The sequence below is a fragment of the Ambystoma mexicanum genome, chromosome 12 (genome assembly GCF_040938575.1).
Source record: "Ambystoma mexicanum isolate Mex_15411 chromosome 12, UKY_AmexF1_1, whole genome shotgun sequence".
In the NCBI taxonomy this organism is placed as follows: Eukaryota; Metazoa; Chordata; class Amphibia; order Caudata; family Ambystomatidae; genus Ambystoma; species Ambystoma mexicanum.
The window spans coordinates 1,054,606,776-1,054,632,697 of NC_090936.1; the positions used below are offsets into that span (position 1 = coordinate 1,054,606,776).

The following is a 25,922-nucleotide window of genomic DNA, read 5'->3' on the forward strand; positions in this document are numbered from 1 at the left end:
TATAAATCTGCATGCATTGATCCCACCAGCGCTCAGCTCCTTGTCCCACAAAGATCTGCCGTAATGAAGTTACTTGAACTAATTAAACATAAATATTACTTTTGACTTTTTCTCAAATCACTGTGACCTGACTGATAAATATTCCTGCATGAAAGGCAGTTTACAACTCCTTTGGCAGTTTCACATTACCTCATGAAGACCCCTCCAGCAATCCTCTTCCCTTGTGAAAACCGCCATCTTGGGATGGGGTTGTTCTGCTTTCCCGATATACAGATATGATTAAGGCTAAACATACAACTAACAAATTCGTAAGCAACTATATACATTCATTCCGATCCTAAAACTTTTTATAATCTTTGCATAAAAAGCAGCCTCCCACCTTGTGTGATTTTGTGTGCCGTACGCGACAGTAGATGCACATCTGCACGGAACTGATGATGCCCTACACACCTGAAACACATGTCTTGGTTTGCTGTGGCACTCTTGCTCAGAGGAGAATTGGCTAGCATTTTGGTGCTGGACTTTCCAGGTGTGTGGGACCAGACTGATATGCAAGCGGACATTTCTCCTCTGTGAAAGGTACAGTGAATTAAACGTGGTTGTAGACCATCCAGAATGGGCACTTCCCATAGAACAGGTTATTTGTCAATATTCGTTCTTGGTAGAGGGGCTGTATTTTTGCTTGAATGAAGTGGATTGTCTGGAGAGTTGCCTATTGTGACCTTAGTTTGGTAGAGACTTGGAAAGGGCAGTGAAGAGACTAGTATTGGGGGAGAAAGGTTATATACACATGAGATTTGTGCAGGTAGGCAATAGAATGATGGTTATATTTGAGTGTATGATAGTGTGCATGCCTTTAGAGTCGGTCTTGAATAATCTAAGCAAAGAACTGATCAAAAAGGTGCACACGCTTATTTCTCATGTGTGGGCAGTTTCTTGGTACCTAGTCCCATTAACAGAAATCTGCATGTGCTGGAATATCCCCTTTGAGAATTCTGCCTCCAGTTCTGGTGTTGCAGCTAGAATCTTATCATCCCTGGGGGAAAGTGGAGAAAATGGAAAAAAAAAAGTGTCACCTTCTGCTTATATTTTTCTCAATTTTTAACTTCCTCTTTTCGGGACATTAGACCAATTGTCTGCTAAAATGTAGCCAGTTATTTTCCAAAGACATGGCCCCCTGAGAAGTTGTTGGGGTCTTTTAAGTCTCATTATCAGGACCCTCTGATGGTTAATGGGTCTTTAGGCCATGGATACTCTATCCTGGCCTACTTTTTCAAGGAATTTCACTGTACATATGCCAACGCAAACTAGGACGCCATAGTTTGAGCTGTGTAGAAAATGTATGTGTGGAACACTAACCCCAGCACCTATGCTGTGAATCTATTGCTGCTGACCCTGTGGGCGCCCATGTAGCGAGACTGGGCAGCAATGCTACTCCAAATATATGCAAGGCTCTCAAGGAACACAGGATTTTTCCACTAAGTGTACACGTTCCTGCAAGATCGGGCACTGTCCCTGAACTTGCCTACGTTTACTGAACCTTAGCCGAAATGCGAGCGCTCGGAGAAGACCGAAGAGTTCTATGAAGGACCAGGGTTTTAAGTATGGTATTGCAACACAAAAAACTTGCAGTGGCTTAAATCCTTAAAAGCTCAAAGGTCAGTGCTTTCACCTGCATCAAACTACCCTTGCATTTGTCACAAATATTTGCTTGCAAATCAACCACTTGTATCAAACTTAAATGATGCCCTTCCTCCGATGCCCCTGATGCAGTCCAGCGCAGACTAAAACTGGTCTTGAGTTCTCTGGCTCTCTTTCTCCGGACTATTGGCCTAAAGGCCCATTGGCCCCCTTTCAGAAGCACACTGAAGGTCCAAGGTATAAAAGGGAGTTATCGAACCCTCAGCAGGATTCTAATCTGTCTGGAATTTCCAAATCGAGCTGAGTACTGAAACCTTCCTCCATCTTGGTTTGGGAAAGGATCCACTTTCTGAGCCCAAAGTTAAAGAAAACACTAACCAACACAATTAACACATTTCTTATCTAGATCTCTACCCCCTCTCACTCTGTGCACAACTGCTAGAAATTTGAGAGACCCGACACTAATACTTTAAAGTGTAGTACTGAAATGTCAGGTTAGAGTGTTTTCGTGATGTGCTCACGGGTACCCTTGAAGCTTCTTTGGGCCTTATCACTAGTCTGGCGGTATCCCAGTAGTAATACTGCTGCGATACCTCCAGCGCAAATAGCAGTAACGCTACTTGGTCTGGCTAACTGTTCTTTCCCATTTCCCGGAAAGTTTGGCGTTTTACCTCCAGCTTTTTGCTTGAGTTAAAACTCCAAAACTTTCCCCCAATGTAATAGCGGTATTGCCACATTTAAGGGCTACCTCCCAACTTGTGATGAGGACCTTTGTCTATTATGCCGTACCAGAACCTGATGTACCCCATAGAGAGAAATACAAATTGGGGCTGGAGATATCATCTGGGGACTGGCAAATGTAAAAAGTCTTGCCTTAACGTTTATTAAACTCTCGCATTTGACATTGAGCACTCCCACTACGCAGTTGATTCTGCAGTGCGATTTAAGACCTTTTGAGGCTGAATTAGGCCATAGGCCAGTGTTAAACTGTGGCAGTCATCTTCTGAAGGCAGGCCCCTGCACGCTCACACCATAAAAAATGCAGCCAGCTATGGAAAAAGGCGCAAGACACTTGCAAGGATAAGTATTTATTTCTACAAAAAACAGGAATTCATCAGCAAAGAACTCTGCTGCCACGGAACGTTCTGAGGTCCGTTGGCATGTGTGGTACAGTATAAGCACATTATAAGCACAAAATGTCACTAATGACATCATAGTTTACAGTACAATTCTACAATACAGGTTGGGGGAGGCCTATAGATATAGGGGTTGCTCCATATGGGATGCTAGACCATTGGTCCATCTTTATTTGGTCATCCCTGTTCACATGGATGCTGCTGGGCTTGTCATCTGTGATGAGCTGACCTGACCATGAATTAGCAACTCTAACACGCAATGGTATTGTTTTGATTGTAACGCTGCACTTGGAAGATACAATGATGGGCTCGGTGGAAACCGAGAACTCGCACACACACTTCACTCATGCCATGACAGATAAGCAACTCCCAAGGTCCTCCACCTTGTTTTGAACTATAATTCTGATGCCACCCTGCACCTTGCTGCACAAATCACATGACCCATTCCTGAAGACGCGGTAGCCTTGTCCTCTGATTTTAGTGATTGATTGAGGGGTGTAAAAGTTTTATGGTCTGTGGTCTGTGTTTGGATGGTACTGTGGCATGTGGGGGTCATGGGATGAAAGCATGGCAGGGCTGTATTTCTCATGTGGGGATCATTGGGGAAGGAGGGCCTTGCTATCTGTGGGATGGTACTGCCAAGAGGCCCTCTGCTCCCTTCTTAAGACCTTGCAGGGCGCCTTATTCCCAGGGCATGACGGCCTGTAACTCCCCAAACAATGGAAGAGGTTGTGGATTTCTGAGACCTGGCCAGGATGGGGGTGGTGTTTGCGCTCATGCAAGGGGCCTAACACTATTACACAAAATACTGTTTGTTGCGCTTAGACCTAACTTCTAAGATGGCTGACATTTGCAAAGATGTCCTTCACACCCGCATTTACAATAAAGCTTATACTACATGCACTACGGAGATTGTGCACACCCCCCCCCCTTAAACCCCCCCCTGCTCGCTTGATGTTCTCGGTTAGCATGTAGTTCTTAGTTATTGCCTTGGGGGTGGGAAGACCCTCTCTCCTTCCCAAAACTACTTGACGAAATACGGGAATCCATGGCGAGCATCCTGCATTGGATGGGGTGGAAATCCTTGCCCTGGTCTACCCATGTTAAGATGGTTAGCACTGTTGGGATTGGGAGTATTTTGGGACAAGCCAACCTCTGACGCCGAAAGTAAAACTACAGTCAACAAAGCAACGTCTACATTGTCTCGATTAGGGCTTGCAAATCCACCAATAAATTGGATGTAGTTTACTGAGTGGCGAAGTCTATCCTTCCAGCGTTGATTAGGAGTAGTCGTGCACAGTCTAATGACTTAATTTAATATTACTGAATGGAACACAAGTATTTCCTTTTATGCAAAGGCACTTTTTAGCATCACTTGCTGCCATGTTTAATTGATATTTGTGCTTTGCTTATGCAATTGATATTTGATCTATGAAATGTTTTATTTTGTTTCTCAAGACAAACGGTCGAATGAAGGTATGATGAAATACAGATTTTCACAGCTTTCGTGGAAAGACTGATTTTATAAAAGACCAAGGTTCACGTTATGCATCTCCCATTTTATTTTTTACCCAAAGAAGAATGTTTAGAAATTTGAATTACTTCAATCTGTTAAGCATTGTTTATTGCTCCTCATGCAAGAGATATATACCCACCCTTACTGCGTGAGTGTTTGTGTGTACTTGCATGGACGTTTGAGTGCTATATAAAAATGGAAGGCTTAGATGGATGTCATTTGGATGCAGGTGTTGTGTGTGGTGGAAGAAAGGGGAATCCGGCTTAGGGATTGACTGCTTGGCCTCACAGAGCTAGTAGGTGCTGAACACGCTTAGAGGGGCCCAAACGGCAAGGTGAGCGAAGACTGTGGCACAGAGCACGCACTGGTGGGACTGGAATGCCAGCTTGCAGGAAGCCCATGGGTGGTGGTGAACACCACGCAATGCCATAGGGGTTAACTTTAACAAGCAGTGACTGCAGAGTTGTGGGTCACTAACACTGCTTGTTCTTGGTTTGGCTCTGCATGGGAGAGGAGGTGGTTTCCACTTTGGTGTAGTGACTTCTTCATTGGCTTTCTGAGGAGGCATGCATTTCGCCACGCAGTCTGATGGTGTAGCAAGTCAGGAGAAGCTGTTGGGATGTCAAAAGCAAGGTAGCCATCGTAGACTGTACATTGAGTCGCAGGAATGCATGTTGACAGGCAGCCATGGTGCATACAGGTGGCATGCTGCAGGGAGACATTAAGCGAGTCAAACACACTAGAGGATATTGAACAGAGGCTTCTGGCAGTAGAAGCAGGGAAGTGGGTGTATTGACGATGGGCAAGAGGAGGCTTGCAGCATGGTTGGCCAAGGGGCATTGGACATTGAGAAAGTGGAAGAGCTTAGTGTGTAAGGAATGATGGGTAAGGATGATAGTTGATTTGAACACTAATACAGGGGATAATAGGGGATGAGAAGAGTTGGTCCCCTGAAGATGGTATTGCCAGGGAGGTGCCCATCAAGGATTTGGTATGCAATCGGAGTGGCAGGGAAGGAAGTACATTCCATAGAGGCAGGTCATGCTGGTAAAGAGACAAAGGATGGCATTGTGTTACTAGCACTGAAAAGTGTACATGTGAAGAGATTCTAGACTAGCTCTTTATTTGGGATATCCTTCTTGTGTGGAGTATTAACTATGAGCCTTTCCTAACTAACTACCCCTGGACAGCCTTACTAATATCCATTTAGTTTCCAGTTTTCAATCGCCTAAATGAGGTTTTCAGTATTGTTGCCTGTACTGCTTAGTTTCTCCTCTGTGCAAGTTTCAGAAAGTGTCTCATCAGGGAAATGTTCTGCACAGGCGTTCACACCCGAGATTTGCTTTTATGGCGGGTCAAATGAGCTGCTCAGGAGCAAAACGGCATTAGCAGATTCCAAATAGTGTTTTGTTGCTTTTCATTTATTTGTATTTGTGTGACTTAGTTTCAACACAGTAAAACTACTAGCAAAACACGATAAAATCACATGAAATGGCAAAAGAAAGGAAAAAAAGTAAAACATAAGACATACAATTCAGAAAAAATGCTGCAATATAATTAATCTTTAAAATAAGGTGAATGAGTCCCATAAAATACTGTTCAGAAAATTCATTATAGTAATATCCATTAGTTTTGTTGCTTTTCTCTTCCGAAAGTGAAGTGACTGTTCACCTATCTGGGAACCAATAAAAGGTGGTTGGCTACTTCATACAGCAGACGTTGAGCTAACACCTGAAACCTTCATGCAATGCTTTAACCTCTGAACTGCCGTCATCTTGCCTTGGTGTAAAAAACTGCGTTGAGGAAAACATTGAGCGGTAAGATTCCAAAAAGAAAGAAATTAATATTATATTAAAATACAGAACTACCCCTACCATGATCTTGTACCTCACGATATAATGAAATGTGCTGATAGGGAATTTAACACACTCCTAAATGTGGCCAAAGCAACTACTCTAATCCTTTGCCCCATTTCAGAAGTCTCGCACTCTGAGTCCATAAATTGCTGAATAACTCCACATTAGCCACATCCTGCTTCCTGGCAGAGTTGATAGAAGTTTATAACATTGAAGTTGGCTTTCCTCTTAGCTATTCTTTGTATAAGGAAGGTTGGTGAGCCTTGGGCACTGTCGATTAAGGAATTGCATATGGTTTTGCACAAAGTAGATGTGCATAGTCATGCTCCCTTTTTACCTCAAAGTAATTTGATTTCCACATTAATATTCCAATCAGCGTGTTTTCTTCCAATGTCCAACATCTCCAGCTGTGCTTTCCCACATAAGCTGGATCTGAAAAGAGGGTTTTTATATAAACAAGACAAAAGGCATATTCTGTTCCAAGAAATGTTTTCTTACTCCGTACCTTTTTATGGGTGCCCCAGTCGAGATGGATTGTCCCCTGCATTTGTTACCAAAGTAAGTCCAGGGTTCATTGCACATGAGGTAAGGTGGTCCCTGAGGCCTAGTTCGGTATAGTGCTCAAATGAGGAAGTAAGGCAACAACATAGGACTGTTCACCCCTTTCTGAGCCACTGTTGAATTGAGGCGGATGCCCAAGTGTGCAACATAACTCTAAACAATTTTCATAGCGAGAGTTTAAGAATTGTGCCATTTCTACTCCCTCTGCCATTGTGAGGAAGTTGCTTTCCTATCCTCAGTACACCGATAAGAAACAGTACCAACATGCAGTAATGCACAGGTTAATTTCTGGGAGTCTCTCAGAGCTGTGGACAAGATAAAGATTTGGAGAACAAAGAATGTCCCTAAATGAGTCAGTATTTCCTTTGTACACTGGCATGCCACAGAGCACTAAGAAGCTGTGATTTCATGGAGAGACCAAATAATCGATGTCGAGCCTAGCGCTTGTGAGCAGCAGTGAGAAAGAGATCAAGTCAAGGACCAGAGCTCCTGAGAAGAGGGCACTCCTGAGATCCCAAGAGTGGAGTGGCAGGAAGCCAGATACCGGAAACTTGGAGCCACCAGGAAGTTTGACTGAGATGTGCAATCAACCAGAAGGAGAGTGTCGGAAAGAGCCTGGGAAGCAAGCTTTGAGTGGAAAGATGTTTACAGCTTCCAGACAGGAGGGGAAACGAGGACTTCGCCAGTAGATGGAGTAGAGCATGTACCTAGCTAAACATGGAAGGTGGCGATTACAGTGATTACAGTGAGAAGCTCCAGATGAGCGGGCCATTGGGAAGATATGGCATTGATTCACTGAATACTGGAACTTGGAGTTAAAATTCCTTGCAATACTTTGTGCTCCCCTCCCCCAAGTATGAAAAAAGTTCCACAAAAAAGACTGAAGATTATCTTTCTTCAGTTTAAGGTGCTCTAGTGCCATACCAGTTCTCGGGGTTCCCTTCCCCAAGTTTCAAGCAGCACAATTCATAGAAAACAAAAAGGTCCTGAGGCTGTGTTCTCAAGACCACTCAATGCAGTACCTCAAGTCTCGGATTTCCCTTCCCCAAGAGTTTCTTTATAATCACAATGTCTAAGTTTCCATGTAGGGCTCACTGGTCTAGGCACAGTCGTCGGACCAAACGGTCCACCCATCACAAGTCGGGCAACCAGTATCTCTGACTCTTGGCTTCGATGTATATCTTTTCAATCTTCTGGCTTTTCTTAACAGCCTCTTGCCTCTGCCATCAGTTGTCGCGCACCCTTTCCAGTCTTTGGCCTTGTCACTCTGCAGTTATTTACTGAAGTTCTGTTGAGGGTGTTTTACTTACACCCACCTCCTTACGACTGTCACTCTTGTGCCCTTTTTTGTAATTTGTTTTCCCCTGGGCATTGGGAATATGTATTTGGTTCACTTGGTTTATTCCATGTAACACTTAAAATGCTAAATTTCAGGGTTTCAGGTAATTCTGTGTTAACTTAGCATTCAGGACGCTTAATTGCAAAGTTCCTTCAGTGCGGCATTCAGTATGCATGAGTTTTACTGTTTTTAAAGTTCTGTTCAGTTAGATATTCATTTAACATTTGTTTTGTTTAATTTGCTAAGCTTCCTTCAATTGAGCGTTCAAGAAACATTGTTTCATTGAATTCGGTATGCAGTAAGCATTATTTTCATGTAATTGTAAAGTTCCATTCATTTGGTATTCAATTTCTCCAGCATGGGGTCTGGCATGGATTCACATGCTCATGAATATTCCCCGTCAGGCTGGGAATCCTCGGTAAAGAAAAAATGAGTATCAGTTCCGTTTCTGATCTCTTTCTTAGTAGTAACCAATCACTGATCTCCGGGTCATACTGCCCCCAGCCAATGACTGCCCTCTCCGTAAGCCCCGCCTCTGGCAGCCATCCTCAGATTTTTACCGCACGTTCAAGTGTTGGGAGTCCTCGTGCTTTAGCTCTCGTTTTTGCTGTGTTTTCACGCTTTTTCAGGAGATTTTCTCATTTTTTTGGTTTAATCGAGCCTCAAGCTCCACCGTTTCTACTTCCGATAACTGGGACCCATTTCGGAATTCTTCTACGCCCCTCAAGGGTGAAGTTTTCATCGAGTTTACGCTTCTTGGAGGATTCCGGAAGATCTGCGGCCTACCTCAACGGACATGGCCCAGGACAAGGGAAGCTCGACGCCCGGATCCAAGCTGTTCAGGTGCTGCCCTGGATGCGGATTACAAAATGTTTTCGAGGACGAGCATTCGCGATGTCTCTACTGCCTTCATGAGGACAAGACGCACGTGGAGGAGTGTGCGTTCTGCAAGAACCTTTCGGAACGGACCAAACAAGATCGTCGTTCCCGCCTTGCCGCCTGGCTGGAGAAGGGCACAGCAGCTGAGAAGGCAAAGAAAAAGTCTGAGCGGGCTTATAAGTCCTGTGAGGGCGCCCCGGCGACAGGGGCCCAACAGAAGGCCAAGCACCGCGAGTCCGCGGTCACCGGGAGTGCCGAAAGGTCGGGCTCTTCGGCTGCCAGGCAGGGTGCGACTTCACCGGCATGTTCAACCACGAGCCAGCGCTCTGGTTCGGGGAAGAGGAAGTCCGTGAACCCGGGTAGGCTGCTGGAGCGGCCCCAGTCAATCTCGAAGGGACCCGAGGGGGAGCGAGGCGCTGCTGACGCTCCTCCCCCTCCCCCCCAAGGCGAAGGCTCAGGACGCACCTAAGGTGGTGAGGGCTTTGATCCAGCTGGCAAAGGCCTCTATCGAAGTGGTCGCTGCGACCCTGGCGAAGCCGGCTGAGACTACGCCAGTGGAAACGGCCTCTGGGCCCAGAGTATCCCTGCCACCGCAGAGGGAATCCTCTTTCCAGCCCATCGTTAAGACCCCAGCGGAAAAAGAGGGGGGGGGCGATGGCCACTACAGACTCGGAATCAGCTTCTGAGGAGGATCTGGTGGAAACCGGGAAGGGCCTCAACGAGAGGTTCATAGGCCTCAACGAGAAGGTTCGATCCCAGGGGACGGTTCCCACTGATGTGATCGAAGATGGCGACGAAGAGGGCCCAGTGGAGCAGCCATCCCGTCCGTCGCAGCCATTACCTGCTAGCCCCAGGATAGCTCGGCGGCCATTTTGTTGGCGATCCAATCCTTATGTACTGAGATAAGGACGTGGTTACCACGGACCCCGACGGAGGATCCAGAACCAGGCCTGTCGGGAAGCCCTCCGAACAAGCGGAGGAGAGTCCACCCCGCTCCTCCCTTCGTGCCCGCGAGGCCTGTGGACCCCTCATCCCCCCCTCACCGGACCCTAGAGAGGATACGGTGACTGATACAGCGACTGGGACGGACGACTGCGGCGATGACGCAACGGACATCCCCGTCATCACATCCCCCTCCCCGCCCCCCCTTGGGCTTCACCACCCGACGAAATTGGCTCCTTTCACGCCATGATAACCAGGGCATCCAAGCTCTTCCAGCTCTGCCCTGAAGAACCGAAAAAGGAAGGGTGTCTTTACCAACGACGAGAGGCCAAGAGGAAGACGGTCCTTGCGGTGCCGTTGCTCGACGACATCTGGGACGAGGGGCTAGCTATCCTCAAGAACCCTTCCACAACACCCGCCAAGAGGGACAGGTATGAGAAGAAGTACTGAGTCCCCGATGCTGCCCCCTTGTGCCTCAGGGCTTCGACTTCCACTTCCCCCGCCGGACAGCGAGGGCAAGAAGTTGGACTCCATGGGACAACAAGTCATCTCGTCGGCGGCAACGACGATTAAGGCGGCCAATGCCTTAGCGATCGTGGCCCGCTACGACAGGGAGCTTTGGTTCAAGATGGCTCCCCTGCTAGACTTCCTACCGGACGACAAGAGGGCGGAGGCCCTACAAATTCTGCAGGAAGGAAAGGTGTTGCGGATCACGCCATAACAGTGGCAACAGACATTGCCGATACCGGATTTCGCCAACTGGGCAACGGGGTTTGCCTCCAACGACGAGGATGGCTCAAGGCGACGGACCTTCGCTAGGACATCCAGACCAGAGTGTTGGCTATGCCGTTCAACGGCAACAACCTTTTTGGAAAGACGGTGGACGAGTCGCTCCAGGCCATCAAGACCGACTCTGAGACGGCCCGGGCCCTAGGGGTACTAACGATGGCCCTTTCGGAGCTCCAGAGGCAGACAGGGTGCCTCCAAGGGATCCAGCGGTGGCTCTTCTACATACCGCCAGGCAGCCCGCTCCTCGTCCCAGGAGGCCTACAGAGGTTGCGGCAAGCAAGGGGGATCCCGCCGTCGTCGTCAGAGGCCAAGGCGGCAAGGCCTCCTCCAAGCAAGACTGAACCGGCCGTGGCGTCGGGCCTCCACCGAAGCACCCCAGTGGGAGGCTGGCTGACGAAGTTCGTCAGCGTGTGGGAGTCCATCTCCACCGACCGTTGGGTGCTGGACTCCCTGGCCAACGGGCACTCGCTGGGATTCCAAAAGAAGTGTCCTCGCATTCCTCCCGTGGCCAGGAAGGAGAATCGCGTCCCTCAACTGCTGTTTGAGGTAAGGGCGATGCTCAAGAAAGGTGCCATCGAGCTCATCCCCCAGGAGGCTCCGGGGCTCCGGAGTGTACTCAAGGTACTTCCTCGTCAGAAAGAAGACAGGCGGTTGGCGCCCCATCCTGGGCCTGCTTCGGTTAAACAAGTACATCAAGGCGCAGAAATTCAGGATGGTCACCCTCCAGCATGTGCTGGAACAGCTGGAGGAGGGCGACTTCCTATCGTCGTTGGACCTGGAGGATGCTTACTTCCACAACCCCATTCTAAAAGGACACGGAGTTTCTCAGGTTCGTGGTTCAGGGACGCCACTACCAATTCAGAGCCCTGCTGTTCGGATTAAAGTCGGCACCCAGGGTATTCACCAAGTGCCTGGCACCAGTGGCGGCCTGGCTGCGCCTGCAGGGGATCCACGTCTACCCCTACCTGGACGACTGGCTAATCCGGTCATGGACAAGAGAACTCGCCGTCGAACACACTTCGAGGACCGTCCGGCTGCTCACGGAACTGGGATTCGCCATCAACTACCCCAAATCCCACCTGGTTCCGTCGCAAGTAGCACTGTTTCTGGGAGCGAAGCTCGATACAGTGGGGCAATTGGCCTCTCTGTCGGAGGAGAGGACGAAGGCCATTCTGGGCAAGGTGCAGCGCCTGCTAGCCATGGACGTGGCCAGGGTGAGGTCCATCAAGTCCCTCCTCGGGATGATGTCTTCATGCATCTACATTGTACCCCTTTGCAGACTTCGGATGCCCGCTGGTGTCAGGCGACGGGCTGCTTCGAAGACAGGATCCCTCTCGACGAGGAGTTCCGTCGAACGATCCTATGGTGGGGTACCCGTGCGTACCTCACTACAGGCACAGACTTTCAGACCCCGGCTTTTCAGGAGACTGTGACGACGGACGCCTCTCTGGAGGGTTGGGTGGCCCACACCAGAGATCTCCACGCAAGAGGCCTTTGGCTCCCGGAGGAGAGGTCTCTCCACATCAACATTCTGGAGCTCCGAGCAGTGTTCTGGGCGCTCAAGACGTTCCTTCCGTCCCTCAAGGACAAAGTGGTGAGGATCTTCACCGACAACACCACCACGATGTTCTAGATACGGAAGCAGGGAGGCACCAGATCCCCAGCCCTATCCAAGGAGGCCCAGGATCTGTAGCACTGGGCCGTCGGCCAGGGGATGTTTCTGGTTCCCTTCTACTTGGCAGGAATAGAAAACACCATTGCCGACTCACTCAGCAGGGAGCTGCGCTCATGCCTTGCGTGGAGCCTGTGGAACCACCAGTATCCTCAAACTTGGGCCTGCATGAGGACGGAGGAACAACGCAAATAGACATGTCTCAGCTTCTGAAACAATGCTGTGTGCATGGAAATGGAACACCCTTGTGTTTCAGCCTCTGATCCAGCCACAACTGGGGATGCAATGGCACCCACGGTAGTGCGTGCCCGTTATTCCACCACCCAAACAGGCAGCACATTAATTTCAGCCACTTTTGGGGTGAAATGCACTTTTTGGGAGCAATAAAATGGTGTGCCCTACTGGCACCCTGTGCACGCACACCCGTATGCAGCTGGAGAGAGCACACAATCACTGCTACAAGCCACCCAGTTGCATGATGGAACAGGCCAGAGAATGCCTCCCGGCGCACTGGATATATCCATAATGACAAGGTTCAAGTGCTTTGTGACCGGACTAGGCATGAGAGGATTCCTTAAAGACATCCTGTGAGAGATCCTCCAGCTGTGGTAAGAGGGGGGACAGGTGCAGAATCCTGCGGAAGCCCCATCAAAATAGCCTTTTGGGCTAGCTGGGGTTGTTCGATCCTCAGACAAGCACCCGCAGAACTCAAGGTGTCAGCAGATGATAGTGAAGAAGAGGCATGTTGAGAATCTTTATTCTATCTGGATTTAACACGAGAGAATAGTGGACATAGTGGATTTCCTAGAGCTGGCCTTACCAGAGGCCCCACCTGTAGAAACAGGTTTTCTGACAGACTGGATACATCTGGGATCCCTTTGCAGCCAGATATCCGTGCTGAAGCAAAAAAAAGATTTGGATTAAACCATACAAAGTACAGCCCATAAGCAAGATATTGGACCCCTATTTTTGACGGACTCCTTCAGACACTAAATCAGTGTAAATCCGAAAGTGCACTTTGCTCAAGGCAAGGCCCCCCTCTCCCACTTCCTCAGTCTGGCAGTCCCTCTCACCCCCCTTGGGCAAAGCGAATATGGCTCTTGACATGGTGAGAGACTGACCTGAGAAACATTAATACATTTCAACTAAATGGGACTTGCAATATAAATCCTGATTTTATTTTTTTATTTTATTTTAAGTGAGACCAATTGCTGTTGCATCGTTACAGAACAATAAGTGCATAGATAACATGACAAACTACTTGAAAGTAACCTTTTGAAACTATATCTTGTCGGTCTCACTTTTATACTTTATGCTTTACTCATTTCGATTTCATATTGGATTAATTGCCCCATTGTGTTTTAGGCACACTTTATCCATTAGCGGTTTTTCAACATATCATCCTAAGCATAATAGTAAGGTAGTGCAAAGTAATTGGGCTTTTTTTTTTTTTTGCAGTTACTCAATCACAGCATACCAGTTACGTTTTTTTTCTTTTCTTTTTTTTTTGCTAGCAGTATAATTCCTTTATGCTCACTAGGGCATACTCTTTGCTCTGTGTTCCATCTAAAGCATGTGAAATCTGTCTAAAGCCCCTATCCACGGCATCTCAGAAATTGTAGCTGTGGCTGTTTGTAAGCTTACTTTAGAGTAGAGCGAAGATACTTGTCGCTCAACAGAGAACTTAAGGGTAAGTGATGGGTTGGCTTTTGTACTATTTTAAGATAGAATGCAGAAGACCACTCTCTGTTGATAGCTTCAAACCCGAAGAATGAGGGGCTCTCTTAGCGACTCTAGATCCAATTTAAGTAGTATTCATCCCCTTCAGCCAGCACCACTCCACCTTATCCCACAGAGGTGTTTCTTCCTCATGATGCTCGACAAGGAATGTGACTTTAAGTCACTTGTTTTTTTAAAGACAAATCAGTTTTTAACCATCAAGGGCTGATATCAAATAGTGCTGATTTTATGTGGCTTTCTCATATGTGCTGCAGTCTTATTTAGTATTTAACCATCATTACAATCCAGCTTTCTGGCTTAACTTGCGGTGCCTCCCCTTGCACTGCCTCCTAATATTGGTGGAGTGTGAGTCCATAACACTGTACCTATCTTCAGTGAAGCGTGCATTTAAGCAAATTTGTCAGTGGTCTGGTAATGGTATGGTAATGTTTGTAAAGCACCTATACAGAAGGCAAGTGTTTCAAAGTTCTCAAGGAGAGAGGGAACAAGGGGAAAATAAGTCATACATGTTAGTGCAATGACGTTTTGTTGACTCATCTTTTTTATAACTTCATTTAGATGTCCATTATGGCTTTTTATTGAATATATCAAAGGGGTACTTATTTGAGGGATCAATCAAACTGAAAGATTCAGTGAAGGATTGGACTAGTTGAGCACTGCTTGGCAAACTGCCACAAAGTATTGCACATAGGCTTATTGGATGGCTTGATTTCCTCAGCAGCGATAAGGGTGTTCTCTGGCTTCTAAAGTAAGACCTTGGTGGTAGTCTTCTTGAATTACATCCCTCTATTTAGTATATTGACCAGAATCAAGGAATTTGGGAATTCCATGATTGATTTGACCTGCCATGTTTCACTTTCAAGTGAGATTGCAAATTTGCATCTCTCATGAAGCTGAAGCTGAAGTATATATTGGGTCAATGTATCGTCGTCTACTCTGCCTGCTGGCAAACCAATTCAGTCCCTCCTTGATTGTTTGTCAACCATATTACTTCAGTAACTCTTTGAAGCAGCAAATTGCAAATGAAGACTCAACTTGACTACATATATCTCTTGCATTTAGAATAGAAAGACAAATCTTTGAGCAATTTTGATGTAATGAAGATTTTTGTAAACGGAAGCTGATGGTTCAAATGTAGGGGGACCTAAAACCGGTTCACTGTTCGAACCCCATTCTATCCTAGTCCATTTTCATGCCATCCTGGCCATTTAAAGTGGCATGGAATCAGCCCTGGGGGATCCCGATCATAAAACCTTAAAACATAACAGCAGATGTAAGTACTGCAAATTCCTCTGAAGCAATAATCCGCTTTTCTGCTCTGGAACCCTTGCAGTGCTCTTAGAACATTATCTGAACATCCTAACATTAAGGGGTACAGTGTCTAAGTGTAGGTGTTCACACCAAACCGCAGACATTCAGGTTACTTTTTGAGGACTCAGTAGGCACTGAAAATGTTCTTTGGGGTTCAGAAATGGTTTGGTTTGGCTGCATTGCTACTAACCCAGTATGTCTATATTTGTGAACCCTACCTGGGAAGCCTGGTAGTTTTCTGCGCATTTCACTTGACATAGCAGTAAAGGGGATTGAGTCTTCTCGCCTAGGTTTTGCAAGCGCTCATCCATTCTCTGACTGTCTACCTCTGTTTATCCCTCATGAAATCTGCATATATGGTCCATAAGACCCTATTATTTGGTAACCCCTCTCAGGTCAGTTGTACCGCAGCACTCTGGTGAGATTCTCTGTGACCCATGTCCCCTAGCTGCTCAGAAAACCAGTCTAGATCACAATTAGTCACATCAAGTTTTAGGGCCCATGCTCAGCATGAGAATGTAATTTACTATTTGGGCATTGTTGGTTATAACTGCCTCTAATCTTTGTGGAGTCTCTTCCTTGATTAAATGGATGTGAATTTCCATAGAAGCTATACCATTCCTAATAGTTAATGCATGTCCTCTGCTCAATGTAAACCTGTTATTGTCCTCACTACTTTTTTGTTTTTCAGGCTCAAGAGGACAACAGACATGATGTTCGGTGGTAAACAGGTGGTTGTCTGTGGTTATGGCGAGGTATGTATCTTTATTTCTATTTGCTAGGTTTTTTTTAATGAAGGTGCTGATTTCCAGCATCAACCTATATAACTGGCCTATTGTACTCACTGATCCATCTGTACGCTTAACTCCATGTAGCAATATCCTTTGTGGGTGTTCTTTTCACATAAGTGTCTCAGAACTAATTATCAGTATGTCAGTTTGAAAGTAACCAAAGATGTGTAAAAGCAGCCATTATGAATATTGTTGTCGATAATGGCAAAAGAGGTTGTGTGCACCATTTCTTAATTCTTTTTTTATTTTTAAACACTTTTTCTCATTTTCAACAAGTTAAAATAAACCGAATTAACATCCAAGGTCATTGAATTGCAAAATACATAACAGTGGAAACAAAATAAAACAAAATTCCTAACCATAAATCTGTATTCCACCATATGAAACTGAAGACTAACCTAAAACAAAGGAAGATGTATCAAACAAATGGCAACACACGAGAAGGACAACACAAAACAACCACATAGACAACACAAACCCCCTCACCATATATTAATGTTAATAAACTAATGCACTCCACTCCAGAACCTAATCTAGCATCCTCCATAAAGGTCAATAAAGTTCCCCCACATTTCTTCATAAAGGGTTTCCTTGTTTTGTTTACAATACATCGTTTTTTCAAATCTGGATAAAATTCTAACATCTAAACATACAACAACTATACTCGAATACGTCAATCAGAGTTCGCCTCTCAAATGACGGAAAGGCAACAGCACCAATACTCACATGGAATGGGCTCAAGCAAGGATGTCCACTAGCTGCTTGCCTCTACAATCTCTACACCTATGAGTTTGAACGAAATATTCAACACACTACGGCAAATCCACCGAAGATAAATAGTGAACCTATCCAAACTTTAATATTTGCCGATGATATTATTATTTTGGACAAAACGGTGAAAGGTCTACAAACAACACTGAACAAAACGCAAACATTCATGAAGGAAAATGATCTACAAATCAACACAGAAAAAACCAAAATGATGAAACTCATAACTGAAAACTCTAAGAAGCAAAGGACTCCAAATCTCTACCTAGAACACAAAAGCATTCTGGCAACCAAATCCATAAAATATTTAGGTGTAATAATAAACCCATCGAAGAACGAAAAAGAATGGCAAGAAAATATCGAAGAAAAGGCAATATCGTTGTCAAGACAAGGCCGATTCTTTCACTGCAAATATGGTGCATATACAGTAAAACCTACAACTCTATTGTATAAGCAAAAAGTCATTCCAATCCTGACTTATGCGAGCGAATCGTTGATAAATCAACACCTATTGAAATGGCCAAGATATGAAGCTATATTCTGGAGGAAAACCCTTGCTCTGCCGAAATCTAGAATTCGATATGAACTTGCCCTCCAATCTATTCAATCCATTGTACTTTGGAAACAAATGGACCTATATAGAAAAATCATTTCGCAAGAAAACATCCCATCACTGGAAATTTTCAAAGATAAAAAAGATGCATTCCAAATTACAGCGTTAACAAAGTGGATAAGCGAGATTAAACGAAATATGCAAGACGAAGGCATTACTGAAGAAATGCTGAGAAACAGACCTCAATATGCCAAACGTAAAGTACAAGAAAATGACTGGATAAGAACAACAGAAGATCAGAAGCAATTTAAAAGACATCTAAACACCGCTATGGAAGTAAGAGCTATCAATGAGATGCCTGCGTACTTACTTCAATTTCCCAGTGTGAAAATTCGCGAATAATTTTTACGATTTCGTCTGAATATCCTACCCACGCGTGAATACTTGTCATTGATAGATAGAACACGTAGCATCTCGGCAATCTGTCGCTATTGTAAAGACCCAGTGGAGCAAGAAACCCTATTCCATCTAATCATGGTGTGCCCAGAGCTAAAAAATAAACGTGATATATTTAGAGACTTCTTCAAAATCTCAGAGCAACAAATGACGACAGAGGAGCGATGGGCAAAACTGCTCCAAGGAAACAACCATTGGTTGATCATCACAGTGATCAAATTCTGGATCGAAATCGACAAAGAACTGTAAAAGAACAAACAGAATAATGATGTACTAGCATGAAGAGCACAAGGAAACGGGAAAAAAAAAAAAAAATGAAAAGTTTGACAAGTCAAACATAACATTTAATAAAAAAAAAAAATAAAAAAAAAAATCCATTTCTCCACCATCGGCTTCTTCCAGGTCTTCCAGACCCTCAACACCTGTTTGGCTGCCACCAACAAAACTTTGATTACCCCACACGATATCACCCAACTCTCATCCCGTCCACCACTGTACAATAATAAGATGACCGCTAAGGGATTGCATGGATAAACAATGTCCCAAATTTGAGCAAACCCTGTCAAGAACCTCCCTCCAAAAACTCACCACTCTTTCATAATACCATAACATATGTATCAAAGTACTTTGTTCTTTCCCACAACCCCGATCATCAACTAATCCCAATTTACACATACGTACTGGGGTCCAATATATTCTGCCCAATATCCTTTGATGTATATAGCGTAATTGCAAATCCACTTTGGCAGTCGTCAGCACTCGCCAAATCTTTTCCCATTCTCTCGGCGTAAATTCTCTGCCCAACTCCTCCGTCCATGACAACCTCATTGCCCATCTGGTTGCATAATCTGTATAGAAGTAGACACTTTTTGGAGTCCAATTTCCAGAATATTAAAATTCTCTGGTTTCTTCAAAAATGGAGCGCCCAACAAATCTCTCCGTTCTGATAGTAGTTACCAAAATATCATACCTTCTTCCCTGTTCCTTAACCCAAATTTCTCCCCACAAAAGGTCCTACCCCTGCAGCACCCCACACATCACCAATAGTCAAAACACCCCTCTGAACCCAACTCCTTATTATTAAACTGAAGACCAGGATTATGCCAAAGGGAAGCCTCTTCATAAAGATATAGACCTTGTCCAGTTCCCACTATCCATGAAGACAATGCTTCTTTAGTAGCCAAAACCTGGCCTCGGAAATGTTTTCTCAGTAGAGGGTGCTGCGCGTTGACGTCTGCCGAGACGATGTCCCTCGACAGCCACCGTATCGGCGCCAACGTCACCATGCCCATAAATAGCCACGCGCGGCGTTCGTTGTTCAGTTCCGTTTTTCTGCACTTCGTGGGGCCTCGGAATATCGTTGCTCAGTTCAGTCAGATAAAACCTCCTATATTTACTCGATAAAACAAACTCGTTCTCGATGGCTTCTTCATCCGAACCGACGACTCCGCGGTCCGGCTTCAAAAAATGTCAAGACTGCGGAAAGAAAATGTTGATAACGGATCCTCACAGGATCTGCTTGTGGTGCTTGGGAGTCGAGCACCATTGTTCGGAGTGTGAGGACTGCATGTCCATGACGGCGAAAGCCTTGAAGGAGCGCACGGGGAAGCTCGAGAGAGGTAAGTCAGTCAAAACCTCCTCGAAACTTTCTTCGGTCGCGGCATTCGTCTCCTCGCCATCAAAAGCATTCCCATTCTAGGTCTCGAAGTAGCTCCCACCACTCGTCGAGATCTAGACACTCAGAGAAGAGACGTCTAAGATCATCTTCTGTTTCCCCAGAAAGGGTCTCCGGCCCCACAAAACACAGCTCTCAGGCTGAGTGGGAGGAATTCAGGAAGAAAATGCTAAGCGTCTTCGAGAAAGCGGCCTCGACCCCCTCGAGGACAGCTGAGGGTGATACCCTGGGTGAAAAACCCAAAAAATCGAAACGCTGGGAGTCATTGCACCCGGCAAAAGAGTCCACCCGAGAGCGCCATGGGCCATCGGGAAAGAAGGCACCATCTTCGCCGTTGTCGAAGATCCCTTTGGCGCCATCGAAGCCGTTGTCGAAGGGTTCTTCGACGCATCGATCGAATCAACGCCATCGCCGATAAAAGAGAAAACCACGGCTACTTCACAGCCAAAGGTTATACCAAGAGCCTCGGGCACAACGCCGAGAACGTAGTCTACATCCTCAAGTAGGATTCCGATCCTCTCGAGTTCTTCGAGGCCTCTTCCAGTTTTCTCAACGCCTTTCTCTGCGCCTTCGAAGCTTGTCACATCGGCGTCGACGACATTGACGTTTTCTCGTCCAGTAATGACGAGTTTGGCTCCTTCTGCCTTAGAAATGGGTTTTACACCATTTTCGAGGTCAGAGTACCCCGTATTATCTTCAATCTATGAAGAAGGGGAGGATTTTGACCAGGAAAGACCCTTTGGGTTGCAGAGGACCCCACAACCTGTTTCAGAGGATTTTACCTCTGAGGAAAGAAGGTTGAAAGACCTACAAGAATCATTACATGAGGCAAGTGGGCTGGACACTTCCCCAGAAGTGGAATTTGTCAAACCAGACCCAGGAGAACATGCCGAAACACCCTACAGAACCCTGATGGCAAGGATTATTGAATTCATGGGTTGGTCTGCGCCTTTGCCTGTTTTTCAACAGGATGACCTTACAGACATACTAGACAAAGGTCCACAGGAGGATCCTGTGGTCCCCTTCCATACAGCCTTGCAAAGGAAGATTTCATCAAATTGGGAAACTCCTGAGGTTATCCCTGCAGTCAATAAAAGATTGTCAGCCAAGTATAGGGTAGCTGCAGCTGACCCTGAATATTTATCAAAACACCCGACTCCAGAGAGACTGGTGGTTCAAGCGGCAACTTCATCAAGCAGCAGATGGGCTTACCCTACTGTCCCACAGGATAGAGATGACAAAGGGTACGATTCATGGCAAAAAGTATTTTCTGCTTGTAGTATGGCGTTGAAGTCCAACGCCACCTGTACGCTCGCCAGGTTCAGTCACACACTGTGGGAGTGTGCTTCATCGGAGGCTGACTGCATACCAGAAGGAGAGGAAAGGGAAGCCTTCCTTAACATCATTCAAGATGGCAAAGATGCCATGTGCGAATCTCTTCAAACTGGCATTGATTCCGCTGACAGTATCAGAAGGGCCATGGCGGCAAGTAATACAATCCGCAGGCATGCGTGGTTGCGAAAGTCTGGCTTTGCTCCAGATGTACAGGCCAGACTTTCGAATATGCCCTTTGACGTCTCTTCTTTATTCGGTAAAAAGGCTGATGACAGTCTGGAAAAGTTGCAAACATCTAAAGCAGCAGCAAAATCTTTAGGAGCTGCAATCCGCCAAACTCCTTTTCGCCCCTCAGGCACCTCTGGGAGAGGAAAGTCCTTTCGCTATTATTCCGCATTCGGATAAGGCAGAGGACAGCCGGCTCAAAGAGGCCAAAGATCATCCACCCGACGTGGACTGGGTCAAAAGTACTAAAGCTGCAGCAGCAACAGGTGCCTCTTTACCCTCAGCATCTGCATCAGCCGCCCCCAAACCACTCGGAGGTCTTTTCACACAAAACACCTGTAGGGGGCAGGTTAACTCATCATCTGACGGAATGGCAGGCTATTACGTCAGATGCTTGGGCATTGGAGACAGTTGCCCTGGGTTACTGCCTACCCTTTCTACACATCCCTCAGTCATCCACCAGGGCACAGCTCTCTAAAAGTTCCAGACCCGCTCCTCTTGCAGGAAATTGTAGACCTGCTAGAGAAAGGTGCCATAGAACCGGTACCTGTAGCGGAGAGGAACAAGGGCTGGTACACCCCCCCTACTTTCTCATACCAAAGGATGGAGGACTGAGACCCATCTTGGACTTCGAGAATTGAACAAGTTCCTCAGGAAGGACAAGTTCAAGATGGTAACTCTCTCTCCGATCCTTCAGGCCCTCCTGCTCCAGGACTGGCTGGTATCTCTGGACCTTCGGGATGCTTATTTCCATGTGCCAATCCATCTCAAACACAGGAGATACCTGAGGTTCGCAATTGGCGGCTCTCATTATCAATTTCGAGTTCTGCCATTTGGGCTCACCTCCGCCCGAGGGTCTTCACCAAGCTAATGTCGATAGTGGCTGCGAGTCTAAGGAGGGAAGGAATCCACGTCTACCCCTACCTGGACGATTGGCTGATCAGAGTTATATCTTCGGAACAAGCTCAGATCCAGATAAATTATCTCTGCCACTTCCTTCACAAACTGGGCTTCTCTCTCAATTTAAAGAAGTCACAGATGATACCATCATAGAGACTCCAGTTCATTGGAGTCGTCCTGGACACTTCCCTGGGAAAAGCCTCGCCACCAGAGGTGAGGGCTCAACATATTCTGCAGATGGTCACCAAGTTTCAAAATGCCCAACCTCTCCCAGCCTTTGACATTTTGAGGTTGCTAGGCCTCATGGCATCCTGCATCTTCCTTGTGCCTGAGAATGAGATCTCTTCAGTGGGCACTGAGAACTCAGTGGTCGCAATTCTCATAGACAAAGACAGATCTCCTGCGGATTCCGGACAAGGTAGCCCGCAACCTTCAGTGGTGGGCCTATCCAGAGAACATCTTGAAAGGAGAACTGTTTTGGCAACCATGGCCGGAGGTAACAGTAGTCACAGACGCCTCACTCACGGGGTGGGGAGCCCATGCCAACGACTTGACCATCAGCGGTCGTTGGTCTCCATCGGAGTCCAGACTACACATCAACCTATTAGAGCTGAGAGCAATCAGACTAGCGCTGAAAGCTTTCCTGCCATCAGTACAGGGGAGAAATGTCCTGATAATGACGGACAGCATGGTGGCCATGCACTACCTCAACAAAAGAGGAGCCATAGGGTCACTGCCACTGTGCAGAGAGGCAATGCAGCACTGGTTTTGGGCAATTCAGGAAGGAATCTCTCTATCGGCAGTCCACCTAGCCAGAGAGAAGACCTTGACAGCGGACACTCTGAGCAGGCAGAGCAGTCTCCCACGAGTGGGAGCTAGCTCAGGAAGTCCTTCAAGAGATCTTCGCCCTTTGGGGAACCCCTCAGGTGGATCTGTTCGCCACCAGCACCAACAGGAAGTACTATCTGTTCTGTTCAAGGGAATTTCCCCCGAGAGGAGCTCTAGGGGACGCGTTCGTAGTGGACTGGGAGTTCCCAGTCCTTTACGCGGTTCCACCAGTCCCTGTTATTCCTCAAATGATCAGGAGGTTGAGAAGATTCCGGAAAACCATGATCCTAATTGCCCCGGACTGGGCCAGGAGAACGTGGTACCCGGACCTTCTGGATATGTCCATCTGCCCTCCAATCCGCCTTCCACTCAGAGAATCTTCTCTCACAGAAGGGAGGTCAGTTTCTCCATCCATACATCACAACCCTCAACCTTCACACTTGGCTTCTGAAAGGGTGAGGTACAAGGATTGGGACCTCCCTGATGGCGTCATGGACGTGTTGCTTTCGGCCAGAAGGCCAGCAACAAAGTCTTTATACCGCTGCCGTTGGAACAAATTTTGAAGCTGGTGTAGAGAAGAGAAAATCGACCCTTTTTCATGTGGTACACCAACGGTGTAATCGTTTCTACTCTACTTGGCAAACTCAGGCCTTCATGTTGGCACTGTAAAAGGCTATCTCGCAGCGCTATCAATCTTCAAGCGCACTGTGGAGGAACCATCGTATTTCAAACTACCCCTAGTAATACAATTTCGACGGGATTGTGTCCTCCGACGTATTCCTCATCTTATATATATCCTTCCAGCTCTGCTGGCCTCGGAAAATTTTTTCTCTAGAGGGCGCTGCGCGTCGACGTCCCTCGAGTCGATGTCCTTCGACAGCCGCCGTATCGACGCTCTACGTCATCCTGCCTATAAAGGCTGCGCGCAGCGTCCGTTGCTCAGTTCCGTTTTTCCGCGCTTACTCAGTGCCTCGGAATACCGTTGCTCAGTTCTTAGTCAGATTAATCCTATTTACCTCGAGTTATTCGATCCGTACTCGATGGCTTCCTCGTCGGAACCGACAACTCCTCGATCCGGCTTCAAAAAATGTCGAGATTGTGGGAAAAAGATGTCGTTGACCGATCCTCACAGAATTTGTCTGTGGTGCTTGGGAGCTGAACACCATTGTTCGGAATTCGAGGACTGTATGTCCATGACAGCTAAGGCCCTGAAGGAGCATAGGGGGAAGCTGGAGAAAGGTAAGACTCTTAAAGCTTCTTTTTTTCGTCGACGAAGTCGAGACATTCGTCTCCTCGTCACCATTCGCGCTCCAGGTCTCGGAGTGGGTCTCATCACTCCTCGAGATCGAAACACTCGAAGAGGAGACGTCGAAGATCCCCTTCTCTGTCTTCCTCTGTTTCGCCAAAAAGAATCCCTTGCCCCACGAAACATAGTTCCCGGGCTGAATGGGAGGAATTCCGAAAAAATATGATGAGCGTCTTCGAGAAAGCGGCCTCGACCCCCTCGAAGACTGCCGAGAGCGATGCTCTGGTCGAAAGACCCGAAGGTCAAAAACGCCGCGAGTCGCAGTACCCGGCGAAAGAAACCTCTCGAGCGCGTCTCGAACCCTCGAGCAGGACTATGACCTCCAAACCTTCCTCGAAGGTTCCGTCGACGCCGATGTCTTCGACGCCGTTGTCGAGGGGACCTTCAACACACGGGTCTGTCGACTCGACGCCGGCCTCGACACCGGCGTCGACGCCAAGAAAAGTCACGGTGACCACACATCCAGTGACTATCCCCAGGCCCTCGACGTCGATGGCGTCGATATTGTCGAGTAGAATTCCAATTCTGTCGAGGTCCTCGAGGCCTCCACCTCTGTTTTCGACGCCACGCTCGAAGCCTTCGACGTCGGTGTCGACGACATCGACGTTTTCGAGGCCAATAATGACAAGTTCGGCACCCTCTGCCTTGGAAATGGGATTTACTCCCCTTATGAGTTCAGAACAATTGAGAACTATATCCTCAATTTTAGAAGAGGGTGATTTGTCTGAACAAGACACATTTGAGTTACAGGGACCTGTAACCCCAGTTAGAGAGGAATTTTCCTCTGAAGAGCGCAGATTAAAGGATCTTCATGATTCTTTACATGAGGCAAGTGGGTTAGACACTTCCCCTGAGGTGGAGTTTGCTAAGCCAGACCCGGGGGAGCACGCTGAAACCCCCTACAGAGCCTTAATGGCCAGGATTAGAGTTCATGGGGTGGTCTGCACCTTCACAATCTTTCCAACAAGATGACCTCACGGATATTCTTGACAAAGGCCCACAAGAACATCCTGTGGTGCCCTTTCATAAAGCTCTTCAGAGAAAGATCATGACAAACTGGGAAACCCCAGATGTAATACCAGCAGTAAATAAGAAACTGTCTGCAAAGTACAGGGTATCTTCCACAGACCCAGAGTTTTTGTCTAAACACCCATCCCCAGAAAGTCTGGTGGTACAAGCAGCATCCTCTACCGATGTCAAGACTGCTTATCCCACAGTCCCACAGGACAGGGACGATAAAAAATATGATGCTATGGCAAAGAAAGTCTTTTCAGCATGTAGCATGGCGTTAAAGTCTGTTAATGCTACTTGCACCCTTGCTAGGTTCAGCCATACACTTTGGGAGTGTGCTTCTACAGCGGCTGACTGCATCCCGGAGGGAGAAGAAAGGGATGCGTTCCTGAATATTATACAGGACGGTAAAGACGCTATGTGCGAAACCCTCCAGACGGGCATTGATTCGGCTGACAGTATCAGCAGAGCAATGGCGGCAAGTACATCAACCAGGAGATTCGCTTGGTTGAGATGGTCGGGTTTTGCCCCAGATGTGCAAGCCAGGCTCTTGAACATGCCATTCGATGGCTCTTCTTTGTTCGGGAAAAAGGCGGATGACAGTTTAGAGAAACTGCAAACTTCAAAAGCTGCAGCGAAATCCCTAGGAGCTGCAATCCGTCAGACTCCTTTTCGTCCCACAGGAACCTCTG

At 46.9% G+C, this 25,922-nt stretch overlaps 1 protein-coding gene across 4 annotated transcripts in view; it reads left to right on the top strand.

Moving 5' to 3' along the window:
• AHCYL2 (adenosylhomocysteinase like 2) overlaps window positions 1-25,922 on the top strand; it is a 1,110,190-nt gene that overhangs the window by 786,878 nt on the left and 297,390 nt on the right. For all 4 annotated transcript variants that reach the window (XM_069629580.1, XM_069629582.1, XM_069629581.1 and 1 more), the window contains one exon: window positions 16,074-16,137. In XM_069629580.1, coding sequence (XP_069485681.1) covers window positions 16,074-16,137 — 64 coding nt within the window. The remainder of the gene's footprint in view (window positions 1-16,073; window positions 16,138-25,922) is intronic.